Source organism: Erinaceus europaeus, chromosome 20 (assembly GCF_950295315.1).
Source record: "Erinaceus europaeus chromosome 20, mEriEur2.1, whole genome shotgun sequence".
Taxonomy (NCBI): Eukaryota; Metazoa; Chordata; class Mammalia; order Eulipotyphla; family Erinaceidae; genus Erinaceus; species Erinaceus europaeus.
Window position 1 is genome coordinate 13,426,331 of NC_080181.1, and position 25,406 is coordinate 13,451,736.

At 49.1% G+C, this 25,406-nt stretch overlaps 1 protein-coding gene across 2 annotated transcripts in view; it reads right to left on the reverse strand.

Moving 5' to 3' along the window:
* Nucleotides 1-25,406, reverse strand: part of POU2F3 (POU class 2 homeobox 3) — a 100,082-nt gene that overhangs the window by 18,452 nt on the left and 56,224 nt on the right. Inside the window, exons 4-8 of one of the 2 annotated variants that reach the window (XM_060179901.1) lie at nt 10,635-10,739; nt 7,853-7,955; nt 4,160-4,242; nt 1,033-1,215; nt 61-202 (exon numbers count right to left, since the gene is read on the reverse strand). In XM_060179901.1, coding sequence (XP_060035884.1) covers nt 61-202; nt 1,033-1,215; nt 4,160-4,242; nt 7,853-7,955; nt 10,635-10,739 — 616 coding nt within the window. The remainder of the gene's footprint in view (nt 1-60; nt 203-1,032; nt 1,216-4,159; nt 4,243-7,852; nt 7,956-10,634; nt 10,740-25,406) is intronic. The other variant, XM_060179902.1, reaches the window with a different exon arrangement.

Consider the following 25,406-nt stretch of genomic DNA (forward strand, 5'->3'; position numbering starts at 1 on the left):
TGAAAGCCTTCTCTGGGTGCTAGAAGAAGGTTCTCGGTGTGCTCCTCCCCCCAGGCCCACCTGCATCATTGAGCCACTTCTCCAGCAGTGGTTTAAGCTTGCACATGTTCTTGAAGCTCAGGTTGAGGGCCTCGAACCTCGAGATGGTGGTCTGGCTGAAGTCGTTGCCATAAAGCTTGCCCATGGCCAGCCCCACGTCTCCCTGCAGTGGGCCGTGTGTTGTGGGGGAGGTGAGAGACAGCTCCTTCTCTGCCTGCACAGCCCTCCCCCACCACATACACATACCACATTCTAACACCTGCCAGGGAGCCTCTGATGGGGAGGCTCAGTGGAGGAGCACACACCTTGAATGCACAAGACTCTGAGCACCCTCTGATAGAGGGGTGCTCTGATCTCTTTCTTTCCTTCCTTCAAGATTCTATCCATTTATTTATATATATTTTTATTTTTATTGTTTTATTTATTTATTTATTTATTTATTTATTTATTGGATAGAGACAGAGAGAAATTGAGAAGGGAGGGGGAGATAGAGAGGGAGAGAAACAGAGAGACACCTGCAGCCCTGCTTTACCACTCATGAAGCTTTCCCCATGCAGGTGGGGACCGGGGGCTTGAACCTGGATCCTTGTGCACTGTAATGTTTGCACTCAACCGTGAGCCACTGCCTGGCCCCTGATTCTATTCATATATTAACGGGAGAGATAGGAATATATATATATGGGGGGAATCAGACATCACTCTGGCATATGTGCTGTCAGGAAATGAACTGGGGACCTCATGTTTGAGAGTCCAATGCTTCATCCACTTGCACCACCTCCTGGACCACTCTCTGATCTCTTTCAGGCTCTATCTCATGAAAGACTACAAGAGAACCCCTGAGCATCCATTCTGTACCCCAACTCCTGTGCAGGACTGTTACTCCAAGATGGAGAACTGGACCCTGGGTGGATACTCCCCTTGTTAGCCATGCCCCACGGTGCTGGGGAATCCTCCCCTCTCCACCCCCCGCCCCCCGCCCCAGCCCAGGCAGACCTGCGTGAAGCCCAGCTTGATACGTCTCTGCTTGAAGGTCTTGGCGAACTTCTCCAGTTCCTCCAGGTCACTGGGCTCATCAGTTCCCCCAGAGCTGGGCATGTGCTTGGGCACAGGGTGGTGGGGAGCTGCTTCCAGGGGGGGCTCCAAAGAGGACCCTGGCAGCCCAGGGCGCCCGACTGCCTATGAGAGAATATGTGTTGTGGGACCCACATGTTCAACCAGCCAAAGGTTGGGGGGAGGTCAGATAGTCTCTACAAATAAGCCCACACAGAGGAGGACAGGCAAGGGCCTGACTCCACTGGGGTCCTGCTTTTTACCTTCTTTCTTTCCTTCTTTCTTTCTTTCTTTCTTTCTTTCTTTCTTTCTTTCTTTTTTTTTTTTTTTTTTTCTTTTTCCAGCCAGATCACCATTATGGGCAGGGCTGGGACTCAAACCTGAGACCTTACATATTCGAACACCTGTCCATCACCACTGCCCCATTCCTTCCCTCCCCTTTTCCAGTGGGGTGAAAGTAGAAATGGGAGCTTCTAAGGAGGGCTCTCTGGGGGTGGAGGCAGCTGGGTACAGGGCAGGGAGGTAGCCTTTCTGGGTGTTAGTTCATGACTCATTATTTGACTCCTGCAGGTAGCTTCCTCCTGTTGGGTTTCCACCATAAAAGGAGCAAGGAGGGTTGTTGACTAAGGTTCCAGATACAAATTTCAGCCTGGGACAAGGAAGAGGCTGCTTCCCTGGCCTGCTCCTCTGCACAAGTTGGAGGAGGGCGAGTGTGTGACAGGCATGGATGGAAGATGAAAGAGTGACAGGGGACTGTCCTGGGCTCTCGCTGTGTAAGAACCAGGCCTCTGGGACTGCCGGTCTCTTTCCCTTCATCAGAAGCACATTGGGTTTTTGCTTTATTTTATTTTTTAAATTTTCATCAACAGTAGTCCGGTGCTAATTAAATGTACCTTGTCAGGAGGAAGTCTCTCCTTTGTTTTAGTTTCTTAGGGAAAAGGAAGCTTAAATGGATAGAATGTGGGAAGCCAGGCAGTGGCACACCTGGTTGAGTGCTCACATTACAGTGCACAAGGACCCAGGCTCAAGCCCCGGATCCCTACCTGCAGGGAGGAAAGCTTCACGAGTGGTGAAGCAGGGATGCAGGTGCCTCTCTGTCTCTCTCTCCCTCTCTATCTTCCCCTCCCCTCTCGATTTCTCTATCTCTACCCAATAATGAATAAATAGAAATTAATTAAGATTAATTTAAAATTTTAAAAAATCAGTAAAATGTATGGTGTGTGTTTGGGGTTGGGGTGGGTAGAGCGAGTGATGCCGGCTCTCATTCCACAGAGAAGGAGTGGGCTTGGGCAGAGGTTGTGACCTGACCTGAGGCCTCTCACTTTCTCTATCCTCTGCTTCCTCTTTTCCTCGACTTGGGTTAATTTATCTTTACACGTTCTCTCTCCTAGAATAGAAGAGAAATTAAACACATTTTTTCCTGCCATGGAGGATCTTTGAGAACTGGAGGCTGGGGCTGGGTGGTGGCGCACCTAGTTAAGCTCATATAATACTAAGCTCAAGGACCTGGGTTCAAATCCTCATTCCCCACTTGCAGTGAGGACGCTTCACAAGTGGTGAAGCAGATCTGCAGGTATCTCTCTCTCTCTCCCTCTCTCTCTCTCTCCCTCTCTCTCTTTATCTTCCCCTCCTCTCTCAATTTCTCTCTGTCCTATCCAATGGAAAACGAAACAAAACAAAACAAAATAAAAAAAAGAAAAAGAAAAAAACAGCAAACAACTTGAGGCTCTGAATACTTTAAGGACGGACCCCATTTTGCAGGTGGTTGGACTAGATGCTCAGGACAGAGCCTCCATGCGTCTTTTGCTCTTTTTTTTTTTTTTTTTTTTTACCTATTTTATCTCTTTTACTGACTGTATTCTCCTCCACAACTTCTCCCTCCCTGCACACTCCCTCAAACATCTTGTTCTCCCCTCTTTATTCTAATTGCCACAGCCCTGAGCTGGTCCCTCAGCACTGTCCACAGGGGCATCTGAAGGATATTCTAAACAGTCTCCTTGCTCCTCTCAGACAGGAGAGCCCACCTGGATTTCTCCCTGAGCTTTCTTCTGGGTTGAGGTCAAGGACCATGAAATAAATGGCACCTAGAGCAGCCAGGGGCCATGGCAGAGCCGATGATGCCCATTTCCACTGGCCACTAGGTGGCACCCTCCACCCTTCCTGAGGTCTCCCTCAAGTGAGCCATAGGGATCTCAACACAGAGGTGGCCGTTTGGATCTCGGCCTCCATTCCTGTCTGCACAGCAACCTCATGTGTGCATTCCTGCAGGTGATTAACCTCATGGGGACACACAGGTGCAGGAGGGATGGCAGCTCCCACATGGCTCACACTGCTGTCCCAGCCCTACCCCCTGGCAGCAGGCTGTATCCCACCAGAGGCCAAAGTGCCTTTTCCTAACAGGCAGACAGGCACTATATAACCCCATGCAGCTCTGCCCAGCCCCTTTTGAAGCCTCCACAGCCCCCTCACCTGCACAGGTGCTTGCTGGGAGGCAGTCCACAGGAGTGGGTCTTAGGAAGGTCTGGGAGGTAGCTCACCTGGTGGAGCGCACACCTTGCACACCTTGAGGCCGTGAGTTCAGACCCCGCTAGGGCATGGGAGCACCATGGACCACATCAGGAGGAGCTCCACTGGCAGTGGAGTATGCTGTGCCCCTCCCCCCCTTGTGGTCTCAGGACATCAAATTTATGTGACTCACATCACCACCGCCTTTGGGCTTCAGAACCCCAAGGCAGGGTGAATGGTGAGCCTGGTGTCCCTGGCCCCTTAGCTGAACTGTGGAGCACAGGACAGTGGTGCCAGGCCCTGACTGGGGCCTGTGTGCTGTACATGCATTGCAGAGCAGGCCCACCTGGGAGTGGAGGGAGACCTCTGGGATCTCACTCCAGCTCTGCCAGCCATGTGGGTCCCCGGTGGCTGTGGTGTGAATTTCTCAGAGTCTCAACCGTATCTTCTATTTCCTCTTCCCAGAGGGGTAAGTGGCCAGCCAAGAGGTGGGGGGAAACCAGCGCTCTGCTGAGGCAAGAACCTGAACCATTCCGAGAGGAAACAGGAAGAAGGCGCTGTTTACCTGAGACGCCAGGCCCGGCCCCGTCTGTGGGAGCAGGAGAGAGCTTTGCTGTTGTGGGAAGGGAAGAAGGTTTGGCTGCAGACCTGGCAGAGAGGAAAGGACATAGGAACAAAGGATTGAGATCCAGGCCATGGAAAAGACACCACTGCACCTCCAACTACATCCCCTGTCCCCCTTTTCACTTTCATTATACTGGCTTGGGGCCCCACAGCCAGGCCCCCACAGGCACTGCCAGGCATTGCCACACACGGGTGGAGGTGAGCAGACTGAGGATAAACAGATGTAAACAGAAGTCCCCAAACCCGTCCTTCTACCTCTTGCCTGCCCAGAGAGGTGCACAGACCTGGGGTCAGAGCCAGCTGCTCCAGATCTGATAACCCTCGAGGAGAGGGGTTGGGGGTAACTCCCATTCTGCCCGCAGAAGGAGCAGGGACATCAGTAGCACCCTGGATACATCTGCAAGAGGACTGCATGGCTCTAAATGGCAGCAGGCGCCAGGCCAGAGGCTCTTGGCAGGATGTGGATGCTGCATACTGGGGAGAAGGGCCACGCAAGCAGGAAGCCCTTCCTGGTAACACAGGTCACGGCTGCTTGCTGCGTTGTCTGAAGGCCTCTGGAAGGACATTGGTGGCTAGGATAGTGACTTTCTCCTAGGAAGAAGACAGCCAGAAATTTTCACTCTTACTGCGGGAACAGGGTCCTCAGACCAGCAACATGGACAATGGGGTGGGCTGCCTTGATCACTCAGCACAGAGCAGGACCTTTGGGTCTCTCTCATCCCTACACCGTTCTGGGTCACTGTGCACCGGCTAATACTCACCCTATGCTTCTCAGTCTAAAAAAGACAACCACAAGATTCAAGCTGGGGCCAGGAGTCCAGACGCCTGGTTACTCTAATGTGACAACATCTTTTTAATTTTAATTTTTTGCCTCCAGGGTTATCACTGGGGCTTGGTGTTGGCACTCTGAATCTACTGCTCCTGGTGGCCATTTTTTCCTTTTTATTAGATAGGAAAGAGAGAAATCTGGAGAGGAGGGGGAGATTGAGAGGGAGAGAAAGACAGACACCTGCAGACCTGCTCCGCTGCTTTTGAAGCTTCCCTCCTGCAGGTGGGGAGCCGGGGGCTTGAACCTGGATCCTTAAGCAGGTCCTTGTACTTTGTACTATGTGTGCTTAACTGGGTGTGCCACAGCCCTGCCACCCTTTAAATTATTATTATTACTTTTTGTCACCAGGGTCATTTCTGGGGCTCAGTACCTGCATGCAATATGAATTCCACCCCTGCTGGTGGCCATTTCTATTTTTTTTCTTTTTGTTAGAGACAGAGAAATTGACAGGGAGGGTGAGAGAGAAGGAGAAACACCAGCGACATTGCTTCACTTGTGAAGCTTCCCCTTACAGGTAGGAACCAGGGTCTTGAGCCCCCAGGTCCTTGTGCATGGAAGCAGGTGCCCTTATCCAAGTACACCAGGACTAAGCCCTATTTACTTATTTATTTATTTATTTATTTATTTTCTACCAGGGTTAAGTTAAAACTTGTTAAAAATATTTTCATTTCTTTATTTATTATTGAATAGAGACCGAAACTGAGAGGGGAGGGGGTTGATAGAGAGGGAGAGAGACAGAGAGACACCTGCAACCCTGATTCACCACTCATGAAGCTTTCCCCCTGCAGGTGAGGACCGGGGGCTTGAACCTGGGACCTCAAAAACACTGTAATGTGTGCACTTAACTAGGTGTGCCACTGCCCTGCCCCCCCCATTTGTTAAAATTATATTTATTGGATAGAGACAGCCAGAAATCGAGAGGGAAGGGGGTGATAGAGGGAGAATGACAGAGTGATGCCTGCAGCCCTGCTTCACCGCTCACAAAGCTTTCCTCCTGCAGGTGGGGGCCAGGTGCCCAAACCTGGGTCCTTGTACATTGTTACCTGTGCTCACCACCACTCAGTCCCTGTTTTTAATATTTCCTTCTCTTTCTTTCTTTCTTTCTTTCTTTCTGTCTTTCTTTCTTTCATAGGGCAGCTAGAAATTGAGATGGGGGAAGTAGAGAGGGAAGACAAAGAGATACCTGCGGACTTGATTTATCACTTGTGAGCCCTTGCAGGTGAGGAGAAGGGTTTGAATTCAGGTCTTTGTATATGTATGGGAACATGTGTGCTCAACCTACACTGCGTGGCCCCTCAGCCCTCCTTTATTTATTTATTTTTTAAATATTTATTTTATTTATTTATTCCCTTTTGTTGCCCTTGTTGTTTTATTGTTGTAGTTATTATTGTTGATGTCGTTGTTGGATAGGACAGAGAGAAATGGAGAGAGGAGGGGAAGACAGAGAGGAGGAGAGAAAGACAGACACCTGCAGACCTGCTTCACTGCTTGTGAAGCGACTCCCCTGCAGGTGGGGAGCCGGGGTTCGAACCGGGATCCTTATGCCAGTCCTTGTGCTTTGCGCCACCTGCGCTAAACCCGCTGCGCTACAGCCTGACTCCCCAGCCCTCCTTTTAAATAAGTTTTTAACAAACTCAGTTTTCACTAAGGCCTATTTGATATATAATATCATATAAAACATAATATATATATATATACATAATGATATGACACCAGGCTGCATATCGAAAGGCACAAAAGCCTTTTCACATGCATCACTGCAAGAAACTCTGCAAAACAGAATTTTCCTATTATCTCATTTTCCTGGAGGAGGACATGAAAGCTCAGAGAGGCAGAGTCAATTTTCCAAGAACACTTAGCTAATAAATGGCTTAAAATTTTTTAAGGGGGTCAGGCAGTAGCGTAGCAGGTTAAGCTCACATGGCACAAAGCGGAAGGACTGGCATAAGGATCCTGGTTCGAGCCCCTGGCTCCCCACCTGCAGGGGGGTTGCTTCATGAGGGGTGAAGCATGTCTGCAGGTGTCTGTCTTACTCTCCCCCTCTTTATCTCTCCCTCCTCTCTCCATTACCCTCTGTCCTATTCAACAACAACAATAGCAATGATAATAATAATAACAACAATAAACAAAAAGGGCAACAAAAGGGAAAAAAATAGCATCTAGGAGCAGTGGGTTTGTAGTGCAGGCACTGAGCCCTGAGTTTGGACTTTCAAAGCCTCTCCTTGGGGTTTGTACAATGCTCTGTCACTGTGAGTCCTCCTTGGTGCAGGTAGGAGAGGAAAATCACTGAGCAGAGTTGCCGGCACGCAGAAGTGCTAGTTATATCTGGGAACGTTCTCTCCTGCTAGCCCTGGGCCCTGGTTCCCTGGCTCCCTGACTCCCTGACTCCCCGTCAGCACCCGCCCTGCCTGCCTCTCTCGGCCTGTAGGGGGCAGTGCCGCTCTACCCAGCTACAACCCCAGTCAGGCTTGCTGGGGGCCCGCAGAGCTTTCCCTGGAATCCGAACCTGCCTGAGGATATCTCTTCCTTCCTTGTGACTACCCCCACCCCTGCTTCCAGCCGCCTAGCACCTCCAGTCTTACCGCTCTCAGAAAGTGAGGAGGCGGGAAGGGGGCAGGCAGACCCTGGGGGGGTGGAGGGGTGGTGCAGACCAAAAAGGCCACATCTCAGACCTCCCACCTGAACATGCTGGGCTTCGCATCAGAGGGCTGAGCCTCTCTGGCCCCCTTGTACCCACCTGCCTTGCAACGCTGTCTGTGGCTGGGTCTCTGTGGGGGTCGGGGGTGGGGGTGGGTGTTGGCTTACCTTGCTGGCCGGGCTGTGTCTGTGAGAGCAGGAACTGGGACACGGACTGCAGGTGGCCAGGCACCAGCACGAGCTGCTGCAGAGGGTGGAGGGAGGCCACGTCCTGCTTGGGAGAAATAAGACAGCTGGAGCTGACCATCGGCCTGCCAAGCTCCATCAGCAGGCCACCCTGAGCCCTGGGGTGCTCCCACCAACTCTGTGCTGGCAGGGCCTCTCCATGGCCTGGCCTGTGGGGCTCAGACCTGCTCCGTTCATTTTCCTGTGCATCAGGCCTGCCTCCCAAAGCCACTGCAAACGCTCCTTGGGCACAGACTGGGCATTACTTTGTCTCCGAGGCTTACCCAGACACATATGCAATCCCCATGCTCCTTCCTCTTCTAAGTCTCTGCCACTTGGTTATGCTAAAAGACATGTCCTGGGCATTTCCTGGACTTATTCTCAGGAAAGGGTCACATTACCTGTTCCTTTTGATGTTTAAACATTTAATTTTTTTTTCTTCTTGCCAGAGCACTGCTCAGCTTTGGTTTATGATGGTGCCATGGATTGAACCTGAGACCTGGGAGCCTCAGGCATGAGAGTTGGTTTGCATAACCATCATGCTATCTCCCCTACCCTATACTTAACATTTTTATTGAGTTCCTATGAGGTAGAGGGATCTCTCTCTCTCTCTCTCTCTCTCTCTCTCTCTCTCACACACACACACACAGGGAGGGGAGCCAGAGTTCTACTCCAAGTGTCTGTGGTGCCAGGAGTTGAACTGGGAGCCTCAGGCATGCAAGTCCTGCTCTACCAGTGGGGCTATCTCTGATCACATGCTATTTGTTCATTTAATTTTTAAAAAGATATTTATTAGGTAGAGACAGAGAGAAATTGAGAAGGGAGAGAGAGAAAGAGACAGACACCTGTAGCCCTGTTTCATCACTCGTGAAGCTCCCTTCCTGTAGGTGGGGACCAGGGTCTTGAACCTGGGTTCTTGCGCACTGTAATGTGTGCACTCACTTAACCAGGTGTACCACCTCCTGGCACCCTCATTTTTAAATTTTTATTTTTGTCATCAGGGTTTTCAATGGGGCTCAGTGTAGTGCAGGTGTCTCTCTATCTCTCTCCCTCTCTATCTCCCCTTCTCAATTTCTCTCTGCCCTGTCCAATAAAATAGAAAGAAAAAAAAAGCTGGAAAAAATGGCTACTGGGAGCAGTGGATTCATAGTGTTGGCACTAAGCCCCAGTGATAACCTGTTGGGGAAAATAAAAGCCTTTGTGGCAGCGTGAAGACAAGCACCTAAGTCCATGGTCCACACATACTGGTTCCCTCTGGGAGCTGACATTCTCAGGCTGTGTGCAAACAGTGCTCTGCACTGGGGTGTTACAGAGTATCTTCCCTGTCCCGCCAAACCCTCACTGAATGGAGAAGGGAAGGAATGGATGCACATTCTAGTCTTAAACATTCCTTGAGTGGGGATAGTTCTTCCTTCTGCAGAGATGCCAGGCCCAGAAGGGGGTTCCCCCACGAGCACCCTCTCAGACACTCTTAATTGGCTCAGAGTGCCTCTGCCTCCCCACCCCAGTTTGTCCTCACACTGAAGTTTGGATAGACCCTGGGGGAGGGACTCGGCCCAAGGGGTAGACAGGCTGCATGACTGGGGTGGCCGCTGCTATCACAAGAACCGTGAACATGGTGGTCCTCTAGTTTCCAGGCCCCTCACTATGCAGGGCTAGCTCAGTTGTTCTCCGAGCACACAGACTCCTCTTCAGAGGAGCACTCAAGCCTCCCCGGTAGGAGAGCAGCTTCTCATTCCTTCACAGAGGCCCAGCACACAGCTCTCCCTCTAGCATATTCTCTCTCTTTCTCTCTCTTTTCTTTTTAATTGCCACCAGGGTTATCACTGGGGCTTGGTGCTAGAACTATGCATTCACTGCTCCAAGTGGCATCTTTTCTCTTCTTCTTTTTTTTTTAATTATTTGTTTTCCCTTTTGTTGCCCTTGTTGTTTTTTATTGTTGTTGTAATTATTATTGTTGTTGATGTTATTGAAGTTGGATAGGACAGAGAGAAATGGAGAGAGGAGGGGAAGACAGAGGGGGAGAGAAAGACAAACACCTGCAGACCTGCTTCACCACTCGTGAAGCAACTTCCCTGCAGGTAGGGAGCTGGGGGCTCAAACTGGGATCCTTATGCCAGTCCTTGCGCTTTGTGCCATGTGCACTTAATCTGCTGCGCTACTGCCCAACCCCCTTTTCTTTCTATTTTATTTGATAGAGAGAGAGAGAGAAATTGAGAGGCAAGGAGGAGATAGATAGGGAAAGAGAAAGACATACCTGTAGACCTGCTTATCCACTTATGAAATGTCCCCCTTGCAGGTGGGGACTAGGGGCTTGAACCTGGGTCCTTGCCCATGGTAACATGTGCACTCTACCAGGTGTACTCGTACCTGTCCCCACCCCTGGTTGAGCACATGTTACCATGCACAAGGACCTGGGTGCAAGCCTCCCATTTATTTTATTTTGGATAGAGACCGAGAGAAATTGAGAGGGAAGGGGCAGATAGAGAGGGAGAGAAAGAGACATCAGCAGCACTGCTTCACTGCTCATGAGGCTCCCCTTCCTTTACAGGTGGGGATCGGGGATTTGAACCTGGATCCTTGTGCACTGTAACATGAACGCTCTGCCCTATGCGCTACCACCCATTCTCTGCATTGTGAGGTGTGTGTGTGTTGGGGGAAGTCTAGACCAGGCCTCCAGCGGAGGCTGAAGCTGAGCTTGCTGGTCACCCCAGCAAGCGCTCACCCCAGACATCTGGTTTCCAGACATCATGGCTGGTCCTTGGGTCAGGTGGCATGGCCGGTGGGAGAGGGTCTGCTGCAGGGAGTCGCTGAGGTCCTCGGTTTTAATCTGCAAAGGGAAGCAGGTAGACGGAGAGTGTCAGATGTGGCCTCTGGAGGTGGGTGGTGCAGAGATGGAAGCTTGGAGAAGATGGAGGCGGTGGTGACTGAGGAGCCCAGGGATGAGAGGTCCGGCTATAGCTCACAGATGTGTGTGTGTGTGTGTGTGTGGGGGGGGGGGGCTTGCTTTTGCTGCCTGTTTGTGTGTCACCTGCCAGGACAACTGTTGGGGACAGTGATGGTGGCCCTGAGAAGTAGCAGTCAGTCTGCAGGGTGCATGGGAACTCTGCTGGGGCCCAGTTCAGTCTACACTGTCCTCATCCAAGTGAGAAGCAGTATGGATGCTCTGCTGATATGATTATTGTCTTTAAAATTTTTTTAAAAAATTATCTTATTTATTTATTGTATAGAGCCAGCCGGAAATTGAGGGGAAGGGAGAAGTAGAAAGGGACTGAGAGACACCTGCAGTACTGCCTCACCACTGCAAGTGGGAACCGGGGGTTTGAACCTGGGTCCTTGGGTATTGTAACACATGCACTCAATCAGGTGTACCACCACCTGGCCCCGATTATTGTCTTTTTTAAAAAATTTTTTTAATCATTTTTTAAATATTTATTTATTCTCTTTTGTTGCCCTTATTGTTTTATTGTTGTAGTTATTATTGTTGTTGATATTGATGTCGTCGTTGTTGGATAGGACAGAGAGAAATGGAGAGAGGAAGGGTAGACAGAGGGAGGAGAGAAAGAGAGACACTGGCAGACCTGCTTCACCGCCTATGAAGCGACTCCCTTGCAGGTGGGGAGCTGGGGGCTCAAACTGGGATTTTTACGCCTACACCGGTCCTTATGCTTAACTGCCTGACTCCCTATTGCCTTTTTTTTATTGCATTAGGGGTTGAAGCTCAGTGCTATAGCACAGGCTTGGGCTGGGGAGGAGCATTGTGATATGCAACTTGACACTGAGACTCCGAAGTCCCAGGTTCAATCCCCCTCACCACCATAAACCAGAGCTCTAGTAAAGTAAGTAAGTAAGTAAGTAAGTAAAAATATAGCACGTGTGACATGTGGGAGGTCCTGGGTGTGAGTCCTGCACCTCAAAATGAATATCTCAAACTCTAACATGATATCCTTTTTTTCCCTCCTAAGTGGGGATGTCTTAAAATTTATGAGAGGATAGTGAGCCTCAATAGTATCTTTATTTGATTTTGGTACTTTTTAAAATATATTTTTAATATTTATTTATTCCCTTTTGCTGACCTTATTGTTTTTTATTGTTGTAGATATGATTGATGTCATTGTTGTTGGATAGGACCGAGAGAAATGGAGAGAAGAGGGGAAGAAAGAGAGGGGGACAGAGAGATAGACACCTGCAGACCTGCTTCACCACCTGTGAAGCGACTCCCTGCAGGTAGGGAGCCGGGGGCTTAACTGGGATCCTTACGCCGATCCTTGCACTTTGTGCCACGTGCGCTTAACCCGCTGTGCTACCGCCTGACTCCCTTTGGTAGTTTTTATAAATAGTTTTTTGTGTTTTTTTTGTCACCAGGGTTTTTACAGGGACTCTGTGTCTGCCTGATTCCACTATTTCTGGAAGACTCCTGGAGGAGAGACAGGGAAGGAGGGATGGAGGGAGGGGAGAGAGAGAGAGAGAGAGAGAGAGAAAGAGAGAGAGAGAGAGGAGAAGCACCACAGTACCATTCCACAGTGTGTAAAGCTTCCCTTGAGGTGACTGGGGGTTGAACCCAGGACCTTGTGCATGGTAGTATATACCTCACTGGGCAAGCTAGCTCCTGGACCTTAAAAAGTATTTTTTCTTTATTTTTATGAGATAAACAGAGAGGTAGATATAGATAGACAGACACACAGATAAGCACTAGAGCACTGGTCAGCTCTAGCTTGTGGTGGTAGCAGGGATGAATTTAGGTGTCTTGGGACCTCAAGCATGCAAGTCCTTACTTGGACACACTGAGATAGCTTCCCAGTCCTTAAATAGTATTTGACATTATTACTTATTCTAGTCAGCTCTAGAGTCTCAGGAAAGCCTGATATGGCTGCTCAATGACCCTTCCCATGTTTCTGCTTAAAAAATTTTTTTTTAATTATTATTTATTTTCCCTTTTGTTGCCCTTGTTGTTTTATTATTGTTGTAACTATTGTTGTTGTCATCGTTGTTGGATAGGACAGAGAGAAATGAAGAGAGGAGGGGAAGACAGAGAGGGGGAGAGAAAGATAGACACCTGCAGACCTGCTTCACCGCTTGTGAAGCGACCCCCCCCTGCAGGTGGGGAGCCAGGGGCTCGAACCAGGATCCTTCTGCAGGTCCTTGCACTTTGCACCACGTGCGCTTAACCTGTTGTGCTACCGCCTGACTCCCACTGCTTTTCTTTTTTAGAGAGAAAGAGAGAGGTGAGGCATCATCCATGGGGAGCTTCCTGGTGCTGTCTGTGGTGCTGGCTCCAGAACCCAGGGCCTTATGCATGGTAAGGTCTATGCTGTGCCCAGTGAGATGTCTCCTAGCTTCCTAAATATATTATTTTAAAAATCTCCCCATCTTGGGAGTTGAGTGGTAGCATAGTGGGTTAAGCACACATGGCACAAAGCTCAAGGGCCAGTGTAAGGATCCCAGTTCGACCCCCCGGCTCCCCACCTGCAGGGGGGCCATTTAACAAGCGGTGAAGCAGGTCTGCAGGTGTCTATTTTTCTCTCCTCCTGTCTTCCCCTCCTCTTTCCATTTCTCTCTGTCCTATCCAACAATAACAGCTATGACAACAATAATAACTACAACAAGTACAGCAACAAGGGCAACAAAATGGGAAAAATAGCCTCCAGGAGCAATGGATTCATAGTGCAGGCACCGAGCCCCAGAAATAACCCTGGAGGCAAAAAAAAAAAAAACCTCCCCATCTCAACAAGCAAAGAAACTGGCGCCTCTTTATTAATCTCCCCACCAAACTCTGACTCCTCACCCCCACCCATGAAATCTCAGAATCTGGACTCCTCCCTCTCCTCAAAGCCTCTCCTGCCGTCCGGGCCCTAGTGGCCTGGGTGGCAGTTCTCCTCGGCTGCCTGCATGAGACACATGCTGCATGCAGAGACACATCTGCCCACACTCCCGACTGCAGTTGCAGCCCAAGGGGCCATGGTGGTTTCCAGACTCTCGCCAGCCTCCCACCACCCACTTGTGGGTTCTCCAGGTGTCCAAGGGCAGGGCACTGAGTGTTCCTGATGCCCACCTGCCCAGCCCTCAGAACAAACACCCTTTGTGGCTTTTCAGGAAGTCTACTGGGGAAGAGGAAGCCCAGGGACTGTGAATTCACACATCCTGGCAAAGAATAGCAGAGTGTAGACCATACCTCACAGAAGATATTGGGGAAATCCTCTGTAGGGTACAGGGTCACGGGGGATCTGGACTCAGCCTTTTCTTCCCTCTTGTCATTGCCAGGGCTTTACTGTTCCAGGTAGACTTTTTTTTTTTATTTTTTAGATAGAAAGAGACAGAGACAGAGGGAGAGGTACTGAAGCTTTGTCCAATGTGACGGGGGCCAGACTTGAACCTGAGTCATACCCAAGGTGGTTATCTCACTAACCCCGTTTATTTTGGTTTGTCCTGGAAATGTCACAGAAACTCTAGAGTCTTATTAGCTTTTTTTTTTTTTTTTTTTTTTGCCTCCAAGGTTATCACTGGGCTCGGTGTCCACACTATGAATCCACTACTTCAGCAGCCATTTTTTTCCCTATTTTTTTCAACAAATATTTTTATTTGATAGGACAGAGAGAAATTGAGAAGGGAGGGGAGATGGACACCTGCAGACCTGCTTAATCGCTCATGAAGTGTTCTCCTTACAGATGGGGATCGGGGCTTGAACTTGGGTCCTTTCACGTGGCGATATGTGCAGTTAACCACCCAGCCCCCTGGAATCTTCATTAGTGTAAACTGAACTAAAGGTTCAGATGAGCAGTTACACTGTGCTTCAGATCACTAAAGAAATATTTCTTAGGATCGGCAGGTAGTTTAACCAGAAGAGTGCTTGCCGTATTAAGTATAAGATCAGGTTTCAAGTCCAGACGCCACATGGGAGCCTCATGGACAGCTAGGGGTTGGGGGGAGGGGAGGGAGAGCTCCATGGATGGTGGACTGGTGCCCTGGTGTCTTTCCCCTCTCACTCTCCTCCTCACTCCTCTCTGTCTCTCTAAAATGAGAAATGGGAAAAGGTGACCAGGGATATGTGACCTGGCACCTCAGTGAAAAAGAGTAGGAAGACAGTGTTCCATGTTGGAGAGCTAGGAAGAGGCCGTTGAGTGACACTGAGGCTGAGCAGGGCTCTAATGTCCTGAATCCAGTGCCTTGCAGACAGTGGGCCCCTGGCGTGTTAACTGAATATAAGACACGGGCCAAGCTCAGTTCTCTCATATGCTGTGGGGCGTGGCAAGGGATACGGAGCACAGAACTCGAGCTTGCTCTCCTCCCGACTCTCTGACTCCTAACTATTCTTTTTTATAAAAAATATTTATTTTATTTATTTATTCCCTTTGTTGCCCTTGTTGTTTTGTTGTTGTAGTTATTATTGTTGTCATTGTTGGATAGGACAGAGAGAAATGGAGAGAGGAGGGGAAGACAGAGAGGAGGAGAGAAAGATAGACACCTGCAGACCTGCTTCACCGCCTGGGAAGCGACTCCCCTGCAGGTGGGGAGCCGGGGCTCGAACCGGGATCCTTATGCCAGTCCTTGTGTTTTGCGCCACCTGTGCTTAACCCACTGTGCTACAGCCCGACTCCCTCCTAACTATTCTTAACCATTATAAACCATCATTTTGTCGCTATGGGACTTGGTTTCCCTAACATGCTATATAATCCTATGTATTTTCTTTTCCTTTTTTGTCTGAAAAATACAACTATAAATGCCAATTCCACACAGCATGTGAGAGAGGCTGCTCCAGTGCTGTGCGTGCCTGTGTGTGTGTGTGTGTGTGTGTGTGTGTGTGTGTGTTTACAGATTTATTTCATGGGCTGGCAAAATAGCTCATGTGGATGGTTCAAGACCTAGGTTCAAGACTAGCTCCCATCACATTGAAGGAAGCTTTGCTTTCTGCCTCTCTGTCTCTATCTAAAACACAACACAACAACAACAACAGCAGCAGCAGCAACAACCGAAACTGACTATTTTATGAGTGAAAAAGAAATGGAGAGGGACCAGAGCATCAGCCTGGCATATGTGGTATGGGGCATTGGACTCGGGACCTCATGTTTGTGAATCCAGCATGCTATCCACTGCGTGCCCTCCCAGTACAAACTGCTGTTGTAGTGTTCTATTTATTTATTTAAAAATTATTATCTTTATTGGATAGAGACAGCCAGAAATTGAGAGGAATGGGGAGACAGAGAGGGAAAGAGACAGAGAGACACCTGCAGCTCTGTTTCACCATTCATGGAGCTTTCCCTCTACAGTTGGGGACCTGGGGCTTGAACCTCGGTCCTTGAGCACTGTAACATGTGTGCTCAAGCAGGTGCACCACCACCTGGCCTCCTGTAGCGTTCTTAAATAAACAGATGGAAACATCACCGATAAGCCCTGGCTGCACAGCCCCGGTAGAAGGAAGCCTTTCTTCTCAGATGGTCTCCACAAGTACCTCTTCTCCTCTCCCTTAAGGAGACTATTCTGGAGTCCAGGGAACAGAGCAGAGGAAGGGAGGGATGGGGCTCAGGGCCGTGGGAGCCTGGGAGTTGAGAGCTGAGGTTCCCAATGGCCAGGCAATGGGGAGTGAAGCTCGGGAGAACCACCGCCCCTGCCTGCCGCCCACCTTCCACTTCAGTTCTTCCCACTCCCTGGCACCTCCACCAGGAAGCTTCAATGTCCCAATTCTTCCCCTGAACATGACAAGCTTCACACCCTTGATCCCAGAAAGCTCCGGTTAGCCGGGCTGAAACTGCCAGAAATAGATGACAAACTACTTATTTAAGGCCGCCTGGGAGGAGATTTTCCTTAAGCGCAATCTTGGGGGCCCATACTGGGTTCCCTCTGCTCTACGAGGGGGGGGCAGGTCCCTCACCCCAGGGGGAGAGAGGTGAGGCCGGAAGGAGGAAGGGGGGCGGGGAGCATGTGGAAAGTTGGAGCAGAAAGCAGGCCGGTGGAACCCCTGCAGGCTTGGCAGGTTGGCAGGACTCCAGCAGAGCCCAGTGGCAGGTTCCTTTACAGACTCATTATGCGCCACAGGGAGATAAGGAGGCAGCTATGACAGAGCTGGAAAACATGTGGCCGGCCTCCACTCTGGGCGCTATCTGTTAGAATCCCTGCCAGGTCATCCTGCAACACTTAATTTCAGAAACCCGTGCCATCATGAAAGAGAAGCTCCCTCTTTTATCTGCTTCCTGGATCCATAGCCTCCCTCCCTTCCCCAGCTCTTTTGAGAGGCACCACCTAAAGGGCCAGGGAGCGGTGGACCTTGCCTTTGGTGGGGGGCTATTCTGGGAGCATCCTGGCAATCACATGCTGTTTGTCTCAGCCCCTACTACACTCACATTTTACTCTGCTTTTTCATACTTCATCAACCCCTAGGATGGGGGATGCCTACAAAAGCTTCCCCTCCAGCCCCCCAAAACAAAGTAAACAGATAATCCTAAAGGAATGACACAGAAAGATGCTGAGAGAGAGAGAGAGAGAGAGAGAGAGAGAGACTCCCTTTCCCACCACCAGTTCTGAAATCTGCTTTGGAAGAGGGAGGCTGGCGGTCTGTGTGTTTCAGGAAGTTGGAGGAGGGACAGGAGAGGAAGAGAGGTGGAGAAGCCTCTGAGAGCCTCTGGCCTACTTCCCCATCCTTCTCCCGGGGCCCTGGGGGGCGGGGGTTAGAAAAGCCAGACATGAAGAAATCAGATCCTTCCCAAATGGTAAACTCTCTTCTCAGCTGAGTGGAGAAGGCTGGAGCACATAGGCATCTGGGTGTTGGCCAGGAGTGGGAGATGAGATAGAGAGGTTGCTGGATCCTACTGACTTCTAATGGGAGAACCGTAGGCGAATTGGACCCAGACCCAGTACTCAGCCCCCCCCCCCCCACTTGTGAAAACCCAACCAAACCCACAGCCTGTTTGGAACCACCAACCCCTGGCTCCAGCACCCCTTTGGCACTATTTCTCACGCCAGCGGAATCTTTCTCTGGGCTCTGTTGGGGACAGACTCAACCCTGGGGACACGGTCACCTTGAGGCCCTATCCTGCCATAACCCAGCTACCACCCCTGTCTCTCAGATGGGCTCTGTTGGTTTAGGATCCTCTCCACCCACGGGGCTGTGCAAAGGTATTGCACAGAGTGTTGGGCAGTGACCAGAGAGGTGAAGTGGTATCGGGGCGATTATCTCCCTAATCCCAGTGAACTCCCTGACATTGCCTGTTTTAGAAAGTGGCCCTGGTTCCTTGAGGAGAGGGCCCCTTTGCAGTAGTAAGAAGCTTCCAGGGCTTGGCCTCCCAGCTGGGAAGTGTGGGGACACGGGTTCATCTGGTGTGATTTGGTGGCTTCAAGTCACACCACAAGCTACTAGCAAAGCTCTCTGGCTCTCCTGGTGCTCCACCCACAAAATGCCACAGTACCCCAAGTCCCTGGTCCAGGGTTCAGAGACAGGAAAGGCAGATTCTGACCCAGACATACACTGGGGGCAGTGATCCCAATTATCTGTATCTCTGGAGGTCATGACCCCAGTGGCCATGGGGCTGAGTGGGTGACTCCCCCTGGCCCCTTCCCCATGCCTTCACAGGGCCCTCTGGGGGCAAACAGCCCAAGCACTAATGAATATATCACTGGTGATGGAAATGATCAAAGCTGTTGTCCCAGTTGCATAACTCGTTTGTGGAAAGTGTTTCATAAACATTTCACAAGAAGGTGAATTTCAAAGCGTGAACATCTCCCAACCTGCCTTCAATTACAGGCAAGGTTTCTTTCTGACTTTTTTCCCCCTTCTTTTCCTTTTCTGCCCCACCCCCCCAGCAGCAAGAAAGAATTTCTGTTTTTTTTTTTTTTAATATTTATTCCCTTTCATTGCCCTTGTTGTTTTTTGTTGTTGTTGTTGATGTCGTTGTTGGACAGGACAGAGAGAAATGGAGAGAGGAGGGCAAGACAGAGAGGAGGAGAGAAAGACAGACACCTGCAGACCTGCTTCACTGCCTGTGAAGCGACTCCCCTGCAGGTGGGGAGCCGGGGACTCAAACTGGCATCTTTAGGCCAGTCCTTGCGCTTTGTGTTACCTGTGCTTAACCCGCTGCGCTACCACCCGACTCCCTTAGAGTTTCTGTTTTTTAAATGATCTATCAAGGGTCATGAAAATATCCTAGAAACATATCCCAACCGGTGGAGTGGGGCTGGTGGGTCATTCAGGGGAGGAGGCAGAGGAGACTGGCCCCTGGACACAGGGGCAATTTTGCTTGTGGGACTCCACTCTTTACGGCTTTGTTGGCTCCTAGTAAGCCCAAGCCCCCCCCACCTCCTTGGATGCCTCTGGGCAGTGTCTGGGCTCTGGTCTGACCTTGAGTAGATCAGCTGCCACACCTGCTCACTGGGCTTCCTCCTTCCCAATACTGAACTTCTTTTCTGATTATTATTACTATTATTATTCAGCCAAGATGTTCTTGCCTGCTGAATTCCACCATTTCTGGTACACTCTTTTTCTTAGACAGAGAGTAGGAGAGAGTGGGGGAGAGAAAGAGAGAGAGAGAGAGAGAGAGAGAGAGAGTATGCGGAGCCTGGTGGTGGTGCACCTGGTTAAGTGCACTTAGTACTATGTGCAAGGACCTGGGTTTGAGCCCCCCTCCCTCTCTGATTCCCACACACGGGGGATGCTTCACTAGTGGTGAACTGCTTCTGCAGGTGTATTTCTCTCTATCTATCCCTCTCTTCCTCCCCCTCTCAATTTCTCTGTTCTGTTGAATAAAATGGGGGGAACAAAGGAAAAGGAATAAATGGTTGCCAGGAGCAGTGTATTCATAGTGCAGGCACTGAGTCCTAGCAATAACCCTGAAGGCAGAGAGAGAGAGAGAGAGAGAGACCACATCAGTGCTTTACTGTGTGTGTAGCTTCCCCTTCACATGGCTCCCACATGGTGGCTGGGGGCTTGGACCTGGGTCCTCACACATCACAAACCATGTGTTCTAGCAGGTGAGCCATCTGCTGGCCCCCAGCACTGTACTTCTAGACACAGGGGGATCGAAGGAGAGGGGTAAGGGGGTCTTTAACACACATGTGGCTCCCTAGGAGGCTGGAGCCACCTGGAGCAGTCACCCTTTAGAGGGAGAGACCCCACCTTCTTCCCCACTGGCAGCCCTCCCCCCCCCAGATGCAGCAAGCTTATCAGGCACGTCAGCTAACAATCTGGCTTCTGCTCCAAGAACACAGCAACACCAGTGCTGACACGGATGTGAAAAAGCCTATGAAATTTCTCCCTCTGGCATGAGTGCCTGGACTTGGGTTTTTACAAAGGTGGGGAGGTGGCTGCGCCCACATAACAGAGAAGGATCCTGATACAGGTCCTGGGGGCTTGGGGCTCCATCAACAACTGCCACAGAGAGAGCTTCCCCTTCACTAACCCTCGAGATACCTGGGAGCCTTCTCCAGCAGGATTGGGGAAGGACCTTAAAAAAAAAAACAAAAAAAAAAAACACCTGCAGGGTAGTCGCTTCACAGGCGGTGAAGCCGGTCTGCAGGTGTCTATCTTTCTCTCCATTTCTTTCTGTCCTATCCAACAATGACGACATCAATAACAACAACAATAATAACTACAACAACAAGAAAAAAAGTAACAAGGGCAACAAAAGGGAAAATAAATAAATATAACCCCCCCCCAAACCCTGGTTGTCCCTTTTAAAAAATATTTATTGGCCAGGTGGTGGTGCACCTGGTTGAGCACACATGTTACAGTGTGCAAGGACCCAGGTTTGAGCCCCTGTCCCCCACTTGCAGGAGGAAAGCTTCACAAGTGGTGAAGCAGTGCTGCAGGTGTCTGTCTCTCTCCCTCTCTATCACCCCCTTTCCTCTCAATTTCTGACTGTCTTTATCCAGCAAATAAAGATTAAAATTAAAAAAAGAAAGTTTTCTGTAATGCAAATCAGAGGGTTTCTGAGGCTCTGATAACTTTCTGTTTAAAAGAAAAACCCAAATTTATTTATTTGATAGAGACAGAAAGAAATTGCTGGGGGACATGGAGATAGAGAGGGAGAGAGAAGAAAGACACCTGGAGCTCTACTTGTCACCACTTGTGAAGCTTCCCCGTGCAGGTGGGGACTGGGGGCTTAAACCTGGGTCCTTGCCCATGGCACCAGCAATAGCCAGAGCTCTTGCTAAAAGTAAACTGACAAACACGCAAGCAAAAAACACAAAGAAAGTGGGAGGGAGTAGACATGAGTAAGCTGCTTGTGTCGCTAGACCTATCCTGTAGACGAAAAGGCCGAGGCATGGAGATGTACAGTCATTTGCCCAAAGCCTCACAGCTGGCCAGTAAATGAGCTGATCTCTTAGTCCAGCCCTGTTCTTGTAGCTGCTCCTGGCGACTATGTCCTATCCAACAATGACAGCAACAACAAACAATAACTACAACAAGGGCAATAAATAAATAACAATAACAACAGCAATAATAATAACTACAACAATAAGGGCAACAATAAAACAAGGGCAACAAAAAGGAAAATAAATAAGTAAATAAATATAAAAAAACACCAAAATTATGGTTGGGACACTATATACATTGTTCCCAGAGTACATATGCAAGAGCAAGAAAAAGTAGGGTGGCTAGGAGATAGCTCATCTGGAAGAGTGTATTCCTTACCATGTTCAAGGATCTGGATTCGAGCCCCTGGCCACCACATGGTAACACTTTTTTTGGGGGGGAGAGAAGTTTCACAAGTAGTGGAGCAGTGCTGAGTCCTCTCTCTCTCTCCCTATCTGTCTAAAAAGGAAAAAATAAAAAATAAAAAAAGGAACCCAATGGGGATGGTGATTCCATGTAGGCATGGAGCTTAAGTCATAATCCTCATGGCAAAAAAAAAAAAAAAAAAAAAAAGAAGAAGTAAAGAAAAAAGGAGAAAGGAAGAAAGAAAAAAAGAAAAGGAAAGGATAAAGCCCTGAAGCCCTGAAGGAGGCCCTGAGAGGCAGGGAGGTCACTGACGCAGGAATGGGGATAGCCTGTTCAGAGTCACAGAGCACATGACCCGGAGCTGAGCCTCAGGAGGGACACATAGAGCAGTGCTGCTCAGGGTGTGGGACAGACTGGCCTCGGCTGACCACTCCAGGACCAGGGGTGGTCAAACAGTGGGTAGAGTCCTGCCTCTGGATATCAAGTGTCATTAGACTCCTGGAGACTGACATGGTGAAATTCTTGCTTGGTTTAGTGATGCAACAGTGGTGTGGATTTGACACCAGCACAGCTATATGTGGTCCAGGGCTGGGGGGAAGGCTCTCCTATCTGTCTGTCTATCTCTCTAGCTGAGTGAAAGAGCCAGGCGGGGAGCTGTGAAATACACATGAGGTCATTCCCTCCCACCCCACAACACCCATTGTTTAGTACGAGTCTAGTTAAGAACTGAAAAAATGGGGGAGTCGAGTGGTAGTGCAGGGGGTTAAGCACAGGTGGTGCAAAGCGCAAGGACCGGTGTGAAGATCCAAGTTTGAGCCCCCAGCTCCCTACCTGCAGGGGAGTCACTTCACAAGCAGTGAAGCAGGTCTGCAGGTGTCTATCTTTCTCTCCCCCTCTCTGTCTTCCCCTCCTCTCTCCATTTTTCTCTGTCCTATCCATCAACGATGACATCAATAACAACAATAACTACAACAACAATAAAAAACAACCAGGGCAACAAAAGGGAAAACAAATTTATTTTTTTTAAATCTTAACACAATAAAATAAAAAAGAAAACTGAAAAGACAAGTCATAGATCCAAGCAGTGAGAATGGAGAAGAGGAGGAAGAACAGATGCCCCTAGACCTTTCTCCTTCCTAACAGAGGGCTGTTTCTCTCAGGACTTCTCTGCTGAAGGCCACAGGTCTGACAGAACTAACAGGGCCCTGAGCCTAGAAAACCACAAGCAGGAGGGTCTTAAGGCTCAGGGAGGGAGCCACTCTCTAAATCACGTGTTTCTGCCAGTTCTGATTTTTATCTTTAAGTTTTTTATTTGAGGGGGCTGGGCAGTGGTGCCCCAGGTTAACTGCACATAGTACTAAGCTCAAGGGCCACGCAAGGATTTCACTTTGAGCCGTCAGCTCCCCACAAGCACTGAAGCAGGTTCTGCAGGTCTGTTTTTCTCTCCCTCTCTCTATCTTCTCCTCTGCTCTCAACTTCTCTCTATCCTATCAAATGAAAATTAAAACAAAAGAAAACAAACAAACAAACAAAAGCACCAGATGGTGGATGGATTCATAGTGCATGTACCGAGCCCCAGCAACTGAAGGAAAAAAGGAAGAAGGGGGGGAAGAAGAAAAAGAAAGTTTTTCATTTGAGATTAGGGGAAAAAAATGGAGGGAGGGGAGTTGGGCAGTAGCGCAGCAGGTTCCGCTAAGCGCAAGGACCGACATAAGGATCCCGGTTCAAGCCCCCTCCTCCCCACCTGCAGGGGAGTCGCTTCACAGGTGGTGAAGCAGGTCTGCAGGTGTCTTTCTTTCCCCCTTTGTCTTCCCCTCCTCTCTCCATTTCTCTCTGTCGTATCTAACAACAACATCAATAATAACTATAACAACAATAAAAAACAACAAGGGCAACAAAAGGGAAAATAAATAAATATAAAAAAAGATTTAAAAGAAAAATTGAGGGGGTCAGGTGATAGCACAGCAGGTTAAGCGCACATGGCGTGAAGCACAAGGACCGGCACAAGGATCCTGGTTCAAGCCCCCAGCTCCCCACCCGCAGGAGGGTCGTTTCACAATCTATGAAGCAGGTCAGCAGGTGTCTATCTTTCTCTCCCCCTCTGTCTTTCCTCCTCTCTCCATTTCTCTCTGTCCTATCCAACAACAATGACATCAATAACAGCAATAATAACCACAACAACGATAAAACAACAAGGGCAACAAAAGGGAAAAAAATAGCCTCCAGGAGCAGTGGATTAAAAAAAAAATGGAGATGGAAAACAGTAAACACTCCAATTTTCATGTCTGTAGAAAACATTTGAGTTGGGAGTTGGGCTGTAGCGCAGAGGGTTAAGTGCAGGTGGCACAAAACTTAAGGACCAGCATAAAGATCCCGGTTTGAGCCACCAGCTCCCCACCTGCAGGGAGGTCGCTTCACAAGCGGTGAAGCAGGTCTGCAGGTGTCTATCTCTCCCCCCCCCCCGTCTTCCCCTTCTCTCTCCACTTCTCTCTGTTCTATCCAACAACAACGGCATCAATAACAACAATAACTACAACAATAAAACAACAAGGATAACAAAAGACAATAAATAAATATTAAAAAAGAAAACATATGAGTTGTAGATTTTCTTTTTTTTAATATTTATTTTATTTATTTATTCCCTTTTGTTGCCCTTGTTGTTTTATTATTGTAGTTATTATTGTTGGATAGGACAGAGAGAAATGGAGAGAGGAGGGGAAGACAGAGAGGGGGAGAGAAAGATAGACACCTGCAGACCTGCTTCACCACCTGTGAAGCGACTCCCCTGCAGGTGGGGAGCTGGGGTTCGAACCGGGATCCTTATGCCGGTCCTTGTGCTTTGCGCCACCTGCGCTTAACCCGCTGTGCTACAGCCCGACTCCCGGGTTGTAGATTTTCTTTACTCATCTAGTGTGAGGTCTAGGGATATAGAACTAAAATAAAGACACATGTACACAGGGTTGGCACATGTACAAGCACACACATGTATATTTAAGCAGTTACTAGGACTTATTTTTTTACCAGAGCACTGCTCGACTCTGACTTAGGGTGGTGTGAGGAATTGCACTGGGGCCTTGCACTCTCAGGCACGAAAGTCTTTTTGAATAACACTATGCTATCTCCCCTGCCCCCCTTTCTCTCCCAAGAGGGAATACTTGGGATGCAGCCTGCAGACCTCATCTGAACATTTCTACCTTGGCATTTATAAGATAGCTCACTTGGGGAGTGTGCCTGCTCTGAGCCCAGCCCCTTCCCACCATGTTGGAGTAAGCGTCAGTGCTGTAGGATCTTCCCTTCTGTCTCTGTCTCCCTGTTTCTATTTGAAAGAAACAAAACAAAACAGAAACAAATAAACAAACAAAAACCTCAGCTCACAATGGCAAAGCCCAGCAGTAAACAAAAAACAACAGCAACAAAAAAGTTTTATCTTGCTCTCTAGTTTATAAAGCACTTTCAGACACATTGTTTTGGGTGATATTCAGAATTTTCACTGTCCTACAAGATGGAAAAGTCCACTTCATAGTTGAGAAAACCAAGGTTTGTTAAAAAGGGGCAAGAAGGAATCCCTTTTCCCCCCAAGATACTTTGTCTAGCAGGACCATTATGATTTGAACTCATGCCATTGATTTAAATTTTGTCACATCTTTCAGGGCCATCCCAAAGTAGGAGATTTTCAACGTCACTGAAGTCTATGCCTGGTGGTTCTGCAGACTTTGCTTTCCCTTCCAGGTCAATGTCTATTGCTGGCTTTCTGCACAGAGACTTTGCTAGGAGGCTTTATGTACATGAAGGGCAACTGAAAGACAATTCTGACAGGGATAGGTGGTGGCACAGCCGGTAGAGTGCACACGT